The 18649-nt window shown below is 42.1% G+C and overlaps 1 protein-coding gene across 5 annotated transcripts in view; it reads right to left on the minus strand.

Moving 5' to 3' along the window:
• PTPN4 (protein tyrosine phosphatase non-receptor type 4) overlaps positions 1–18649 on the minus strand; it is a 98663-nt gene that overhangs the window by 19426 nt on the left and 60588 nt on the right. For all 5 annotated transcript variants that reach the window (XM_060774226.2, XM_067473526.1, XM_067473547.1 and 2 more), the window contains 7 exons: positions 17761–17926; positions 16509–16592; positions 16366–16422; positions 15487–15643; positions 2418–2584; positions 1392–1482; positions 1240–1301 (listed from right to left, as the gene is read on the minus strand). In XM_060774226.2, coding sequence (XP_060630209.2) covers positions 1240–1301; positions 1392–1482; positions 2418–2584; positions 15487–15643; positions 16366–16422; positions 16509–16592; positions 17761–17926 — 784 coding nt within the window. The remainder of the gene's footprint in view (positions 1–1239; positions 1302–1391; positions 1483–2417; positions 2585–15486; positions 15644–16365; positions 16423–16508; positions 16593–17760; positions 17927–18649) is intronic.

An 18649-nucleotide genomic window follows, 5' to 3' on the forward strand; every position in this document is an offset into this window, starting at 1 on the left:
AGGAAACACAACATACAAACAATCTACAAACCCACCAAGAAAATCCAACAAATGCTACGTTCAGCAAAGGACAAGAGGGATCCTCTCACCTCTGCAGGAGTCTACCGTATACCATGCAGCTGTGAACAAGTCTATATAGGGACCACCAAACGCAGCGCCCAAACAAGAATCCAGGAACATGAAAGGCACTGCAGACTACTCCAACCAGAGAAATCAGCCATAGCAGAGCACCTGATGAACCAACCTGGACACAGCATTTTATTTGAGAACACAAAAATGCTGGACCACTCTCACAACCACCATGTCAGACTACACAGAGAAGCCATTGAAATCCACAAACATGTGGACAATTTCAACAGAAAGGAAGAAACCATGAAAATGAACAAAATCTGGCTACCAGTATTAAAAAATTCTAAAATTAAAACAGCAGATAGAAAAACAGGCAGGGACATCTAAGCACCTTTCATTAAGAGTTTGCTCCAGGCACAGTCAGCCCATTGTATGCTAATCAAGGTGGTCAGTTGAAAAGATTCACACCTAGCCCAACTTACAAAAGCCTTTTGTCTCACCCTGGTCAGTCCACAGATATATAAACCCCTTTTTTCCCAGCTCCAGCAGACCTCACCCTCTGAGGATGCTTGCCATAGATGCAGGCAAAACGTCAGGAGAAATGCCTCTAGAACATGGCCATATAGCCCGAAAAAACCCACAAGAACTGAGTGATTCCGGCCATGAAAGCCTTTGACAATACATTGACAAAGTATTGTCGAAGGCTTTCATGGCCGGAATCACTCAGTTCTTGTGGGTTTTTTCGGGCTATATGGCCATGTTCTAGACAAAGGTTGCAGTAAAAGGTCAAAATAATTTCTTCCCATACCTCTAGAAAAAAGTTATTTTCATAACTTGTAACTGTAAATATTCTGTGTTTGAAGTCACTTGTAAGTAATTTACCTTCTCACTATTTTTAGCAGAGAAGCATCCAAGCCTTTTTACTAGGGAGTAGGTTGTTACTGCTCCTTTCTCTCTAGCACAAATGTATAAAGCTGCATCAGCATTTTTTTCATTTTTTATTAGAACTACAGCACTTGCTAACAAACTACAGCACACTGAATACATTTCAAAGGAGATTTTAAAAGGAAATACTTTTTGTTTCCTTTTAAATCTATACGGCCATGTTATTTCATCCCTAAGTACACAACACAGAATTAACATGAAAGAAAATGGTAATCACCAACTCACATTTATATAATTTGCATTGATGTAATCATCATTACTCTTTAAAATGACCCGTGTAGCATCATCTAAAAAGAAAAGATGATTAAAACACCTGTGAATTTTTAAAATGGTACCAATGAATGAATTGCATTAACTTACAGACATAAAAAACTTACAAGGCGAAATGTCTCTGTATCTATTTTTGGAAAGATTTTGAGGTAATTTGGCACAAGACATTGTCATCCCAGGCTTCTTCCTATAAAGTTGCTAAAAGGGAAAAAAACATGTCATAGTAACAAGCAGAAGATGAGAAATAATCTGAAAGTGCCCTATATATGTAGAACAGCAGCATATTAATGCAAAAGCACCTTTTTCTTCTTGCAAACATGTTGCTAAAGAGAAAAATGTCACATACTGCCCTTTTGCAATGTGTTTTCTGAAAGATGGAGTTTCTTGCACCTACAAATTCTGCTAAAGATCTTGTCTGAAAATCTGAAAGTACAGCAATTACATAATCCCTCATTTGAGAAAGAGACTATGAAAACAAAAGGAGATGGGGAACCGTCCATACAGAATGCTTCAAGACCTTTAAACTGTGTCCTAATCTGATAGACAACATTCATAAAAACAAAATAAAATAGTATATTTTGTCCAAACAAGAAATTTACTGTCTGACTGAGCTCAATACTAATTATTCAACAAAACAAAGTACAATACCAAACACAAAGTATGGGTTTTTTTCACTCCACATTCACACAGCACTTTAAAATGTGTGGGAAGTAAAGCCTTATTTTTTTTTTCTAGAATGAATGCTGGTTCACTTAACTATTACCTCATGTACACTTCCTGCCTGGAAACAACATGTGTTATACACATAAGTGGCTGAAGGTACTGATACTGAGACTCAGTTACTCAGTCAGTTAAGACACCTGTAATATCTAGGCACAACACACTTAAGAATAGGTTCACTCTTGATCATTTAAGAGGAATATTTTAAAAATATATGAGAAAAAGTACTGGTTTCAAAGTGATTTAACAAGAACACACAGAGAGTGAGGAAAATGCAAAACTGTTTTCACTACTTGCCTGCTCCAAATAATATAAGTGATCTTGTTACAGACTATTTTACTGCTCTATATACAGAACACTCATCTAAAAAGCATACGGAGATGGACATGATCTTCAGGAAATTCATTACTTACATCAAACTGAGCCAGGACAGTCCCAGTAATAAGCCCCTCTGCCAGCTGAAACATAGATTCCCTCAGAGCATTGTCATCCTGGTGGACTCCATCATGTGGTGACTTTTCAGGGATGTACTGAAAGTCTGGCTCACTCTCCAGCTTCTCTTCCACTACATCGTAAACAGCTACAATAAACCAGAAGTAGTACAATCAGTAAAAAAGGGGGAAACTGCACAATCGTAATGAGCTGCTGCAGTGAAAATTCATCTATACCAAAAAGATATATTATGTTCTTTGTAAACAATTGCCTTTTTTTGAAGCCAGATGATTATAGAATAGCATAAATGATTAATACTGCAATTATTGCAGGCAAGATTAAGGCTGAAGGTATCTAAGGGGATTTTCAATAAGAATTTAATGGGTGTAGTTCTGTAAAAATTAGGAGATCAGTGCTGATGGTACTTTTGCAAAACCACGGGCTTCCAAACAGCTCAAAGCACTGATAGTAATAAAGATAGTATTTAAAAAGATATGGCAAAATGTATTTAGTAAGGTTCATAATCCAGTGGCTTATTGGTGAGTCAATTCAAATAAAGACAGAACTGAGGTCAGTTTCATATCCTGTATTTACTCAAATCTAATGCTCACCTTTTTTGGCTAAATGATCTTGCCAAAATTAGGGTGCGCATTAGATTCATGTAATACGGTAATCTTAATGCTGAGCCAAAGCAAAAGGGGAAGCTGCTTCAGGAGGTGAACCTGGAGCTCCTCTTTGAGAAACGTCACCTCTAATTACATGGCCAGGGCTCAATGCTATGCAATCCTGGGATTTGCAATTTGGTAAGGCATCAGTATTCTTTGTCAGAGAAGGCTCAAGACCTTGTCAAACTACAGCCCACAGGATTCCATAGCATTGAGCCAAGGTAATTCAAGTGGATTCATTCTACAGCATAGATCCACTCCAAGGTTTTATTTTCCATTGATGGAAAGCATTGGTGTTCTAACACAATTGTTTATAATGAAGGAATTCGAAGCATGCCGCAACAATAATGCACACCTGTTTTTGACCAAATTACAAAGAACACAGTTTGGCTGCTAAGTATTACATTTGGCAGCATTTTTTTTGTTTCGGGGTTTTGAAAGTAGAGGTATTTATTAGATTTGATGGTGCATTACACCTGAATAAATATGGGTATAACAGAGTTATTTTGCCACCTATGTAGAATCATATCACTGGAACAACAGATGAAGCAGAGTTGGGCAACTGCAGAAGGCAAAGGAACTGAATTATTAGATCTATGAGGGCTCCAATAAAATTTGCTCTGAAAAAAAAAATAGAATTAGTGTGCCCCCCCCCCCAACCCCAAATGTTCTCTAGGGAATATTGAGTGTATTTTTAATACGTTTTGGGCCTTTTCGAAACCATTTGAGGCCCAAGGGAGGCCTTTGTGACAGGAGGACATGAGACAAAGTGACTTCCTCTTCTCTTTCAAATAAGGCCTCTCCTGAGACTATATTGGCTCAGTCAGTACCCCCCACCCCCCGATGAAAACCCCTTACAAATTCATTTTGAGCCAAAACCAGTGTTTGGGGAAAAAATGATTTTTAAATTCCTGGAAGGCCCAGGTGGCTTCTAAACATGATGGAAGTGCTCTCCAAACTCCTGAAAGGCAATTTTGGAAGCATTTTCTCTTCCAAAATTCTTTTTCTCACTGATGTGATAATTCATCATGGCAAAGAGCATTTTCATTAAGAACAACCAGCACACTGAGAAACTATGCAAAATCAAATGCACCAGTCACAAACATGTTAATACAACTACATATAGTGAACAAATTATTACATACAATAGCAGACATATGAGTTTTGGCTGCTGGCCATTAAGAAGGCAGAATGATGCTGCCTATGCACAAAAGGCAGTTATCAGCATCTTCAGAGGAATCCCCAAATATGCAGATATAGAAAAAAAGTCTGGGTAAATCCAAAGGAGGCGACACTTCACAAAATAATCCAGGACTGAGAGTCAGAAAACCATTAGAAGGAGGGGGCCGGGGGAGGGATAGTATGAAGTATTTGAAATCCTAAGCTGAAGTTCTCCACTGCAGTATTTTGTTACAACACTCATTTGTTTTTAAGGTAGTATGGCCTACCAATGACAAAAGTTGGTTGCCATTCAGTGTCATGCTTCTTTTTCTTCTTCTGGCCCTTCACTTCACCTTGCTTACAAAATCAACTGCACAATGTCTGCCAATTTTCTACAATTGATCTTGGCCAGGATGAGATGGGGAGAGGGGGAGCTGGTGTGGTAAAGGAACTGAGGACAGTGGTTCTTAACCTTTGGCCCTCCAGACATTTTGGACTTCCTCTCTCAGATTTCCTTAGCATTGGCTGTACAAGGTTGGACTTCTGGGAAACGAAGTACAAAACATCTGGAGGACTAAAGATTGAATACCTCTGGATTTGGGGGATCTTTTTCTCCAGCAGCATCCATTTTGTTGGTAGACAATCACAGTTGGATTCTACATAAAAATCTAAATTCAATTTATAAATGGGCAAAATAAAAACACCCTATCTCTCTCTCTTTCATGCAGTTTTATTACTTGGAACTGAGCAGGTTAATCAAGGACACAAGAGGCCTAATTTTTGCTAGAATGCATGCTGGTATCACTTAACCATTACCTCACATACACTTCCTGCCTGGAAACAACATGTGTTATACACATAAGTGCCAGACAGTGTTTGTGGAACACAAATACATTTTATTACCAATGCTGGGAACTCAAATGAAACTGCAATAAGTGTGGGGGTGGAAATTATGGCTTTCACTAAATTCTACATTTCAAGATCTTTTATTTAAAGTAATACTGCAATCAACACAGTTTGGGAAGTTAAATCAGAACACCCACCCAATTTATTTTCTATGACTGCGATACAATAGAGGTGGTGAAGTTAAAACACACATATTTCTAAACATCTGGATAACATCCCTTGCCTTTTGACTCAGGTGAAACAATTTCAACAATCCATTTTAGTTCTTTTACTTCATGTTATACCTTCCTGCTGAATGGTTCTGCTGTTGTTCTTGGACAGTGAATTGAAATTAAATATCTCAGTTAACTAACAACATGCCAAAACAATGCAAATGTTACATATCAACTTGTCAGGTAAAAGGTAATATATACACCTATTCTAATGAGAAACATAAACTGATGCAACAACAAGAAAAAGAAAAATAGATATTTGATCTGTATGTATGTAAGTCCAATGAAGCAAGTTCAATTAAGCTAACTGAAGTATATTTTATCTATATTAAAACATATGAAAACAAAATTATTAAATATGTAAGGCAGTCTCTTCCAATGATGATTCTATAAATACTGCCCTTCAACATGGACACATTTACATCAAGGGGGGAGGGAATATCTAGAGAACAATGTCACACAAAAGATGGTAACTGAAAAAAAAAATAAAACATAGTGGTAACTGAAAAAATAAGACAGAAACAAGTCTCTGAGCATGAGAGGCACAAGAGCTTTTATGGAATTCAAGTGAGAAAAGCATGCAGTTTATCACTAAAGCCAGTATCCATACCAGAGCACTGGAAGCTATGGACACATTAATCTACTCTGCCTCAGATAAACTGGATGAATAATTTATTAACAAAAGAATTATTAGTCATGTAGAAGAACAAATTCTGGTGACAAGAATATGTACTTCTGAAAGTGAAAGTCTTGTGTTAATAACCTTTTATAATTATTTGATGTGCCATACAATATATTAAACCACTGTGCAAAAGAAGGATGGTTATAGACTTGGATTTTCAGATGATTTTTTAATGAAGTCACTGACCCCAAATCTCTGTGGTGAAATTGTAAATCACTGCATAAGAAGAAAATTACTTTCACAAGCTGGTAGTTGGTTAAACAAACAAGTTGGATTATGGAACAGAAAATACACAATGGAGAGAAATAAACAGTGGAGAAATATTGGGACTGATTCCACTTAACTTCTTCAATAATGATCTGGAATTAAGACTAAGCCCCCCCAAGAATGATTTTGAAAATGAGTTCAAGGAATCTGAGAAATGTTCTTTTAACTGCAAAAACAGGCAGCACAATGAGAAAGGAGAATATATTTACAATTTGACACTACAGTAATGAACACTTATTGGGCAGTATCTGACCAGAAAAGAGTATGTGGTAAAAAATAGACGCTGAGCTGCCCTCCCAATTTTGTTCTGCACCTCTTCAAAGGCCCAATTCTTTAGGGCTTGCTAAACAGCCAGAGTTTTGATGCTCTCCTGCAACTCCACGCTGCTCACACTTGCTTCCAATTGCCAGTAATTAGTAGCTTCCTTGTGAGGAACAGTGATCCCGAGCACTTGTAGGCAATCCGTATGCTCTCTTACTTGACTGGAGAGAGTTCTCTCTGATAATTAATTGCTAATTAGGTGACTATTCTTCTATATTGCTTTGTCTGCCCGGAGCATGAAGCAGATGTGTCAAACCATCCCTGCCTTCTGGAAATCTCAAAATATCCTTTCCAGTTTTTGAAGGGGAACATCAAGGCAACATACAGCAACAACAAAAAGGGGAGATTCTAGGCATAACCTAACGTTATTTGAATTAAATCTAAGTTATGATTAATAATAATACAATGGAGCCCCCAGTAGTACAGTGGGTTAAACCCTTGTGCCTGCAGGACTGCTGACCGGTAGGTCAGCGGTTCAAATCTGGGGAGAGTGGGTTGAGCTTTATTTATTTATTATTATTTATTAATGCGCTTGTATACCGCTAATATCTCAGCCTAAATCGGCGACTCATTGCGGTTTACAACACTTAAAAAACAACAATATTCAATTTAAAAGCATAAAACACATATACAATACAAATTATTGGGCCACCAATAACCATCCAATGCATCTCGTAACTGGAGTCGCAATCCAAATTCATCGTCTATGATTACCAGTCCTTTAGTTATCATAATTCGTTGCAACGGATTAACCGAATGCTTGTTTAAACATCCATGTCTTCAATCTTTTCCGAAACACCATCAGTGAGGGCGCTGATCTTACCTCTATGGGGAGGGTGTTCCAAAGCCGAGGGGCCACCACAGAAAAGGCCCTGTCTCTCGTTCCCGCCAGCCACACTTGTGAAGCCGGCGGGATAGAGAGCAGGGACTCCCCAGAAGATCTTAGGGTCCTGGTGGGCTGATAGGTTGAGATACGTTCGGATAGATAAGTTGGGCCAGAACCGTTTAGGGCTTTAAAGGCCAACGCCAGCACTTTGAATTGAACCCGGTAGCAGATCGGCAGCCAGTGGAGCTGGTGTAGCAGAGGAGTTGTATGCTCCCTGCGCCCCGCTCCTGTTAGTATCATGAGACGTTATGGAAGAAACTAACGGATCTCAATATGGAACCCAGACTGCTGGCACTAATCAAGGCACTTTACACGAGCACCTACCTGAAAGTGCGACTTGGGATGCAAGGAGCCATGACAAATAGTATAGAAACATACAAAGGGGTCAGACAAGGGTGTATATTAGCACCACTGTTATTCAGCTTATACGTAAATGATCTCCCCGAACAGTTGAAGGACCCAGAGGTACACATGCCTAAGCTGTGCAATACACATTTCAACATCCTTCTATATGCCGACGATATGATTTTACTATCATATTCGCAAGTTGGGCTACGTAGACTGCTGAGAAGATTTAATTCCTATTGTCATAACAACGCTCTAACTATTAATAAATCAAAGTCAAAAACAATGGTATTTGGCAAACGACGTAACAGACATAGATGGTTCCTGGATGATGAACCAATAGAGCAAGTTTGCACTTTCACATATCTGGGAATTGTTTTTTCTGAGACCGGCTCCTGGCTACCACACCATCAAAAAAGTTCAGTTAGGGCAAGAGTGCGTGCAAATCAACTACTTAAACTGACAAATCACAACCAACCAGGATCCTTAGACCCACTTCTCAAAGTATATAAAGCAAAGGTTACTCCCATGCTCTTGTACGGAGCTGAAGTTTGGGGTCTAAACCAGATACCATTATTAGAGCAATCACAATCACAGCACCTGCGAAGTTTCCTAGGAGTGGACAGGACGACCCCAGCTGCCGCAGTAAGAGCGGAACTGGGAGTACACACAGTGGATGGCTTATCCAAAATCAGGGCCTACAACTACTGGGCAAAACTGATGGCCATGGAAAATGATAGACTCCCCAAACTGTGCCTGTTAGAGCAGATAGAAAATCAACATCAGACCTCTTGGTTAGTTCTCCTGACAAAATACATCAGGAGCTGTGGACTTCCGACTCGGTATCCGAATCTCTTAGAAGTGTTAGACCCAAAAATAGTTGCTCAACGAGTATTGGATATAGAAGGCCAAAAAGATATCGCTACCCTCAGTAAAGCTGGCTCACTGAAATGGTTAGGCCGCTTTAAACATACTTTCCAAACTGCTCGATATCTAAAAACAGAAATGCCTAAACACCTTAGGAGGGTATTTACCAGAGCTCGTTTTGAACAGCTGGATACAATGGACAAGCACGGAAGGTTTAATCAAGTCCCATACAACGAACGATTTTGTATTTGTGGAGCACCAGAGGTGGAGGATATCACACATGTATTGTTCAACTGTGAGCTGTATAAGAAAGAGAGAGACCATTGCCTTGGACCATACATTATTCAAAAAACACACTGGGACCCATATATTAAAACCTCATTTTTGTTGGCCGGGCAGAACCCTAAAATAACACACAAAACAGCCCTTTTTCTATTCAAAGCAACACAGCTAAGAATTGCACATTTAGAATCAATTGGGGTAAACTGTGGAGGTGACGCAGACATTTGATCTGAACGACAAATGTCTGTTGACAGCTTGTTTATTTTAACTCCTTTTATACCGAGAGTTGTATGTTGTATGTATGACTATGTATGACTATGTGTTAATTGTGTTATGTGTTAAATGTTTTGATACGGCCAATAGGCCAATCAATAAAACGTATCTATCTATCTGTTAGTATCATGGCTGCCGCCCGTTGGACTAATTGGAGCTTCCGGGCTGTCTTCAAAGGCAACCCCACGTAGAGAGCGTTGCAGTAGTCAAGATGGGATGTAACCAGAGCGTGGACTACCGTGGCCAAGTCAGACTTCCCAAGGTACGGTCGCAGTTGGCGCACAAGTTTTAACTGTGCGAATGCTTTCTCTGTCAGCTCCAGCTCCCCATGCGACTACATGAGAGAAGCCTCCCACAGCATGGTAAAACATTTATTTATTTATTATTTATTTATTTACTACTCTTATATACCGCAATTCTCAGCCTCCTGGCGACTCACTGCAGTGTACAACATAGAAAAAAGGTGCAGAATACAACATAATATAAAATAATTCACAGTACATAGTTATCACATCATCAAAACATCAAATTACTACAAGATCATTCCGAGTCGTCTCATCGTCAAATTCACAATCCGATCCCATTTCCGTTGTTCAATTCCTATGGTCAAATCACCAGACATTGCACTTCTATTCAAAAGCCTTCTTAAACAACCAGGTCTTCAGCATCCTGCGGAAGATCAACAGGGAGGGGGCTAATGATGTCCACGGGAAGGGTGTTCCACAGCCGAGGAGCCACCACCGAGAAGGCCCTATCTCTCGTCCCCGCCAGCCGTGTCTGAGACGCAGGCGGGATCGAGAGCAGGGCCTCCCCGGAAGATCTCAAAGTCCTCGTGGGCTCATAGGCCGAGAGGCGGTTAGTTAGGTATCTTGGGCCGGAACCGTTTAGGGCTTTATAGGCCAGTGCCAGCACCTTGAATTGAGCCCGGTAGCAGATCGGCAGCCAGTGGAGCTGGTACAGCAGGGGGGTGGTATGCTCCCTGTGCCCCGCTCCTGTTAGTATCATGGCCGCCGCACGTTGGACCAGTTGGAGCTTCCGGGCCGTCTTCAAGGGCAACCCCGCGTAGAGAGCGTTGCAGTAGTCTAAACGGGATGTAACCAGAGCGTGGACTACCATGGCCAAGTCAGACTTCCCAAGGTATGGGCGCAGCTGGCGCACAAGTTTTAGTTGTGCAAATGCTCCCCTGGTCACCGCCGAGACCTGGGGCTCCAGGCTCAGCGATGAATCCAGGATCACACCCAAGCTGCGAACCTGCGCCTTCAAGGGGAGTGCGACCCCGTCCAGCACAGGCTGTAACCCTATACCCTGTTCGGCCTTGCGACTGACCAGGAGTACCTCTGTCTTGTCTGGATTCAATTTCAATTTGTTCGCCCTCATCCAGACCGTTACAGCGGCCAGGCACCGGTTCAGGACCTCAACAGCCTCCTTAGTAGCAGGTGGAAAGGAGTGACAGAGTTGGACATCATCTGCGTACAGATGACACCGTACCCCGAAACTCCGGATGATCTCACCCAGCGGCTTCATGTAGATATTAAACAACATGGGGGACAGTATAGAGCCCTGAGGAACCCCACACGACAAAGGTTGTGGGGTTGAACAGGTGTCCCCCAATAACACCTTCTGGGACCGACCCTCAAGGAATGACCGAAGCCACTGTAAAACAGTGCCCCCAAGACCCATCCCTGCAAGGCGTTCCAGAAGGATACCGTGGTCGACGGTATCGAAGGCCGCTGAGAGGTCCAGCAGCACCAACAGGGACACACTCCCCCTGTCGAGCTCCCGCCGCAGATCATCCACTAAGGCGACCAAGACTGTCTCGGTTCCATGTCCTGGTCTGAAACCAGACTGTGCCGGATCCAGAAAATCCGTGTCTCCCAAGAATACCTGGAGTTGTGAAGCCACCACGCGTTCCAGTACTTTGCCCAAAAAGGGAGATTGGAAACTGGCCGAAAGTTGTCAAATTTAGTGGGGTCCAGTGATGGTTTTTTCAACAGTGGTTTTATTATAGCTTGTTTTAAGCTCGCTGGAATTCTGCCTTCCCGAAGGGAGGCGTTAACCACCACCTCCACCCACTCAGCTCCGCTCCTGTTAGTATCATGGCCGCCGCCCCACTCAGCCAATCCCCTTCTGGCCTCCTTTAGAAGCCAGGATGGGCAGGGGTCTAGGATGGACGTGGTAGGCCTCATTCCTCCGAGTATCTTGTCCACATCCTCGGGTTTCACCAATTGAAATGAATCCATCAAAATAGGACAAGCAGATGCTCATGTTACATCCTCAGAAACTGCCCTTAAAATGGTGTCCAGACCAGAACGGATCAAAGCGACTTTGTCTGCAAAGAACCGAGCAAAAGCTTCACAGCGAGAAGCCGAATTGTCAGGGCTCCCGCCTAAAGTGGCGGGATTTAAAAGGCCTCTGACAATCCGAAACAACTCTGCCGGACGGTTCTTTGCAGACGCAATAGTGGCAGCAAAGAAAGTTTTCTTTGCGGCTTTTATTGCCACGGCATATGCCCTTAAGAAGGACACAAACCGTGTTCGATTTGGCTCGCTCGGATCCGAACGCCACACACTCTCTAGTTCCCTCTTCCTTCGCTTCATTGCTGCCAGCTCCTCAGTGAACCAAGGGGCTGGTTTAGCTTGGCTACTTGAGAGGGGACGTTCCGGAGCGATCGTGTCAATTGCCCTAGTCATCTCCCCATTCCAGAGAGCGACCAGGGCATCAACAGAATCACCTACCGAGGTGGCGGGAAAATCCCCAAGAGCCGTCAGGAATCTGTCCGGATCCATAAGCCTCCTGGGGCGGACCAACTTAATGGGTCCTCCACCTCTGCGGAGGTTAGGGGGCGCAGTGAGCCTAAATCTGACCAGGAAGTGGTCGGTCCATGGCAACGGAGAGATGTTCAACTCCTCCACACCGCCACCTTCTTCCCATCCCTGACAGAAAACCAAGTCCAATGTATGTCCAGCACAGTGGGTGGGGCCAGATATTTGTTGGGACAGCCCCATGGTAGCCATGGCAGACATGAAGTCCTGAGCTGCTCCTGAGAGGGTCGCCTCGGCGTGGACATTGAAGTCTCCCAGCACAAGGAGCCATTGAGACTCCAATGCCAGGCTTGACACCACCCTTGCTAGCTCAGGTAAGGAGACTGTAGTGCAGAGAGGTGGACGGTACACTAACAGAATCCCTATTCTGTCCCGGTCACCCACCCTCAGGTGGACGCATTCAAAATTTGTTGACTGCGGGATGGAGCCCCTGGTCAGAGGGATGGAATCTCTATAGACCACTGCGACCCCGCCTCCCCGCCCTCCGGATCTTGGCTGGTGCTGCACAGAGAAACCTGGTGAGCAAAGCTGGGTCAAATTCACGCCTCCAGCTTCGTCCAACCAGGTCTCCGTGATGCACGCCAGGTCTGCCCGCTCGTCCAGGATTAGATCCTGGATGGTAGTAGTTTTTCGGTTGACAGATCTGGCGTTCAACAGCACCACCTTCAATCCAGAGGGACCGCCGCCACGGTTACACCAATTTACCATTTTAGGAGACCTGTTTGGAATTACTAATGTAGTCGTATGGTCCCTAGGCCGAATTAATGGTCTCCTTTTCCTGCCTCTCCCCCTCCCCACCACGACTTCTATGGGGGCCCCTCGGCTAGTGGAACACCTCCCCTCCTCCATGCCGCAGTCCATTTCCATGTCCTTGATTGTTGTCCCATTGTTGGTTGTTTGGTTTGTTAAGGTCTTACATTGCCATGTTTTTCCGTTCCCTGTATTCCCCCCCCCTCCCGCCTTATCATTTCCCACAGACTCCAGTTCGTTTCGTCCCGTATCCCTTCCACAAATAATTAGCAGCAAGGATAATACATATAGGGAAGTAGGGGACCACATAAGTAGTGGTGATAAATTACGTGCACTGGAGCTGATCTTAAGTTCTTAAAGTGCAAACATCAAAAAAAAGTCTGGCCGTCCCTTGGCCAACATCCTTGCAGATGGTCAATTCTCACACACCAGAAGTCACTTGCAGTTTCTCAAGTCACTCCTGACACGAACAACAACAGCAACAACAACACTTTATTTTTAACCCATCCTCTCTCCCTAAAGGGATTCAGGGCAATTAAAGCAGAAAAAACGAAGTGAAAGAGATTTGAATCTCACTGAATTACATGTATTGCTCTGAGCATTTGTAAACCTGGATCCAATTTTTTGAACAAAATATCATTATAGAAGATCACTACTGTAACAAGCTAAACAATATTAATTAGCTACTGTGTGCAGACACAGTTCTAGACTGTTTCCAGACAACCACCTCAGCAAAAATCAAGAACATTACAAAAGCAGCAGAAAAGCTAACACTATTACTGATGTAACTATTCCCAGAGCAGGAGTTAACTAAACAATTTTGTGGCACACTAAAAACAAACCAATTTTGCCACAATATTACTAGAGTGTTGTGTGGGTTTTTTAAAGCACTTCTTGGCACAGAATGTCCCCGAGTTATGAACAAGATACATTTTTAAGTCTAGCTCCAACCATAAAAATACATTTATATTATACATATATGGAAATCTATATATATAAATCTGTTAGGTTGGTTCAACGGGACAGCAAAACTCCACAACCCCCCAATGAAACTGCACCAAAATTGCCATGCCCCAAGGACAACCCACTCAGTACAAACTAATCCACTCAGATTTGAAAACAACACAACAACACACAGATAAATCACCAAAACAACTGAGCATGTACACTGGAGCAAAGTCCCCAGCGCACGCACACACATGGCCGAACGGCCAATGCACCCTCTGCACTTCCCTCCCTCGCCCTGCCCAGCATGAACATGTCGCTGCCCACACACACACACGCACACACAACGCAACTTCCCCCCGCCCCCTTCCCTCCACCCCCTCCTTCATCTTACCCCTCCCACGCTGCCTCCAAGCCCCGCTCTGCACACTCCAAGCCTCGCCGCGCCGCATCCCCACTGGAAAGACACGCCCCCTCCCTTCGCCCCACCCCTTCCCTCCGTGATTCACTCCTGGAAGGAAAGGGGTGGGGCGAAGGGAGGGGGCGTGCCTAACCGGAGAGGGAGGGAGGAGGGAAGGAGTGATTCACAGAGGAAACGGGTGGGGCGAAGGGAGGAGGCATGTCTTCAAAGTCGCCCCTCCCTTCGCCCCCACCCCTTCCCTCCCTGACTCACTCCTTCCCTCCTCCCACCCCCTCCGGAAAGACACGCCCCCTCCCTTCGCCCCACCCCTTCCCTCCATGACCTTGAGTATGGGAGTTGTAGTTCACCGACATCCAGACAGCACTGTGGACTCAAACAATGATGGATCCGGACCAAACTTGGCATAAGCATTCAATACGCCCAAATATGAACACAGATGGAGTTTGAGGGAAATAGACCTTGACATTTGGGAGTCATAGTCACTGGGATTCAGAGTTCACCAACACTCAAAGAGCATCCTGAACCCCACCAACGACAGAATTGGGGCAAACATGCCACACTGATTCCCCCATGACCAACAGAAAATACTCAAGTTTACACACAAGCATAAAGAAGGGGGAGGAAGGAGGGATGCCAGAGAGAGAAAGAGAGAGAGAGAGAGAGAGAGAGAGAAAGAGGGGAAAGGAAAGAGTGTGAGAGAGAGAAAGAGGGAAAAAGAGCGAGGGAAGGAAGGAAGAGAGGCCAGGCAGAGACTTCAAAACTCTTACTAAAGGCCACAGCAACGCGTGGCAGGGCACAGCTAGTAATTCATATATATTAGCTTTGGATAGTATAACATAGGAAAGTGTTAACAACCCTGAGGTGTTTGTTTTGTTGTCTATGCCCCTGCTCAGAAGATTTCACCTCATTTTATGTCCCTGTGATCACTGGATTTTGAAAAAGTTGGTTTGTTGTGGAAACAAGGATTGGTGATAAAGCTTCAGTGAAGACCGCTTTTCCCCATGATAATTCTTCCAGGAGTGGAATTCCCTTCCTGGGATAGATTTCTCTCACTTCTTGTTGTCTTACCCCTGTTCTTAACTCTGAGTTGTTTGTAATACAGGGACTGACTGTATGCAACTATGGTAAAAAAATACCCTATGCCTAGGATTATCAGAAAAGAACACAGTGATCAAGATAGAAACGTGCTGTAATATTTGAGGTTTAGGGAAGAGAGAGATGGTTTACACAGATAAGATTACTCACCATTGGGCCGAACTAGGAGTACAAGTTCACCGGAGTGCCGTTCACAGCTAGCTTTAATAAACATGACAACCTGATCATGGGTATGTTCTGATATATCTCTGCCATTGATCAATACAACCTGGTCTCCTTCATTCAAACGAGGAACACAAATATCTGCCTGAAAAAGGAAACAAATGCTTTATCCTGTGCCCAAGGTAGCAGGACAGCACACAACAACAGTAATTACAGCTCTCTAAACAATTCAGTATAAAGATATAAAGCTGGTTCAGAGACAACCAGCTTTGGATTATCAATATGCAATTTTGGTTGTATTTTAAATATCAAAGTCATTCACAATTTTCCCCTAAGAAAATGTTATCTTTTATCCAGACAACACCCATTTTAGTGCACTAACATGAATATAATACAAAAATAGCTTAAATAATTGAAAACAAGGGCAAAATACAATAGACAAGAATTGCTTTGAAGATTTCATCAATAGTGTCTGTACGTTTGAAAAATTAAAGACTTGCCCCCCAAATTCTATCAACATAGAGAAATGCTTTGTTACTGGACTCTTTAAATTTAAAGTTATTATTTTAATTTGTTGCTCTATAATGGATTCTAATGTCTTATTCTTATTTTCATGTTAAATCCAAGATGGCAATATACACATTTTTACAAGTAGAGATCCTCACACACACACACATTTTTACACATATACATTCTTACACATTAATGCACTGGAAAAATATATATTCCAGCTGCGTGTCAATATGGGATTAACAGCATATCTTGAAGACAGCATAGCCCTTGACAGCCCTTGAAGAACACAGGAGAACAAAGGCAACCTGAATACATATATCAAATCAGAGACCACAGTAAACTTTGTTAACTTACAGGTGTTCCTGGAGCCACCCTGGACACTATGACTGGCATCTTCTGGTCATACCCACCCTTTGAAAGAAAGGTAAATATTGAAGGAATGTGAAGTATTATATATTCTTTATCCAAAGATATGAGGAAAGAGATTTTCTCAATACCTTTACATTGAATCCAAATCTTCCATTTTCATCAGGTCTCATTCTGATTAGAACGAGATTGTCATGTGGAATTCCACCATTGGGCTGAAAATGAAAACAACATATTGTTATTTTCTCTATTTCCTGAATGTTTTCTGAAATATATTTTTACATTTCAAAATAGTCTATAATTACAGTTAAAATTATGACAGAGTTATTAATGCACCTCAGTAACAATCGGAGCATGTCTGTATTAAGCTGAAGTAAAAGCAACCAAATACAGGAGAGAAAATGGAACTACAACTTGTAAACTACTTCTGAACAAACTGCACTCCATCTACCATTAAAAAAATGGATTTCTAATCAGAGTGGGATTTTCCACTTCTCTTTTTTCAGTTGCTTGCACCCCATCTGCCACTATTCTACAGAAGCCTACAAATTTCCCAAGCAGATTTGGGGAGCACACACAGGAAATGGAATACGTTCAGATACTGGATTAACACTACCGGTTATAATCCATTTATTTCAAAACAAATTGTATTGATGTATGGGAAATATTCATATTTTTCAAGTTCCTCATTCACTAGAATTTGCTCAATGATAATCTGTTTCAGCATTTGAACTATCGAACGGCAAAAGTACTAATGGAATCACTGCTGCATGCCTCCCAAAGGTACTATAGCGAACTTGCCAAAACATACTGAAAGTTGTAAATCTCACATAAAGCATCCCTGGTATTTACAAACAAGGGAATTGTACTACGGAAATAACACTGATGTCCAAAAATATGTCAGTCTTTTAGAAAACTGCATTGCATGTAACTATTATTTCTAATGAATACATGTGACAAAATATGTCACAGCTATGTGATAAAAGTGGTATCACAAGAGTAGCATTAGACTGCTGATAACTGCTGGATACATTGTTCATAAAATAAGGGATACCTTAAACATATTTCTCATCTATCATAAATTTTGCAAGCACTACCATGTGCAAAACCAAAGAAAGTAACAAACATCTCCCTTTCGTACCAATATCTTTAAAACTAAAGACTCAAACTTCAAATATAACATGAAGCACCTTTTTGATTAATCTTTTTCAGCAATAAATATAACCCTACAGGTTATAGAGAAGATTTCTGTAGAACACTAAAAAGCCTGAAAGTATAAATTGTTTGCAAAGTTCATTGAAGCCTGGACAGATGATGAAGAAAGCAACCTCTTGTACAAGACAATTTTGATTCAGGTCAGACAGAGTTAACATAATATCTTACCGTAGATTTTTCAGGAGATGAAGAAGAGTCATCATCATATGTTTCATTTATATGGTTATCCAATTCTAGTTGTGAATGTGAATAATGAATTTGGTTCCAACTGTTCTTTTTAGATTGTTTAGGTGGCAGTGCAGGTGGTTTCCCATCTACAGGGGTTTCTTGAGATCTACATACAAAATGAGAAAACAAAGGGAGGTATTGAAAATGGCAAAAGTACTAGAGCTACATGCTAAAGAGATCACAAAATAATTACAGAAAGTTAAGATTAGAAAACTGTTATGTCGGTTATTATAAACCAGTTTTAAAGTCAACAGGAAATCGGAAATATATCTTTTAAGAGTGCTATAGTTCTGTATTTCTGCATGGCAGGGACTGGACTAGATGGTATTCGTGGTACCTCTTCCAACATTAAGATTTGCAGGTTCTATTAATGTCACTGTAGACCTTCTAGGATATATTCAGTTTGGCTACAACAAAGTAATATTCTATCCTCCGTGCCATTCAGTATCAATATGAAGCTGCTGGGAGATGTCACTGGGAGCTTCAGGGTTAGGAGTCATCAGTATGCTGATGATAGTCAGTTCTAAATTTTACTGTTGCTGGAATCTGCCAGGGCTTTGAAATTGCTGGCTTAGTGCCCACTGTTCCAAAGGGCTGGATGAATCCTGACAAGATAAAGACTTTGTGGATTGGTGAGTCCCAAGTCTGGAAACTGGAAAAGCAACCTGCCTTAATGGAATTATTCTTTCTGAAGCAGTAGATGCACAGCTTGGGAGTATTCCTGAATCCACCTTTGTTGCTGGAAGGCCAGGTGATTCAGTAGCACAAAATATGCGGCCCTCCAATTATGTCCTTTGTTGGACTAGTATTAATCTAACCACAATAATTC

Source organism: Anolis sagrei, chromosome 1, assembly GCF_037176765.1.
Source record: "Anolis sagrei isolate rAnoSag1 chromosome 1, rAnoSag1.mat, whole genome shotgun sequence".
Taxonomy (NCBI): domain Eukaryota; kingdom Metazoa; phylum Chordata; class Lepidosauria; order Squamata; family Dactyloidae; genus Anolis; species Anolis sagrei.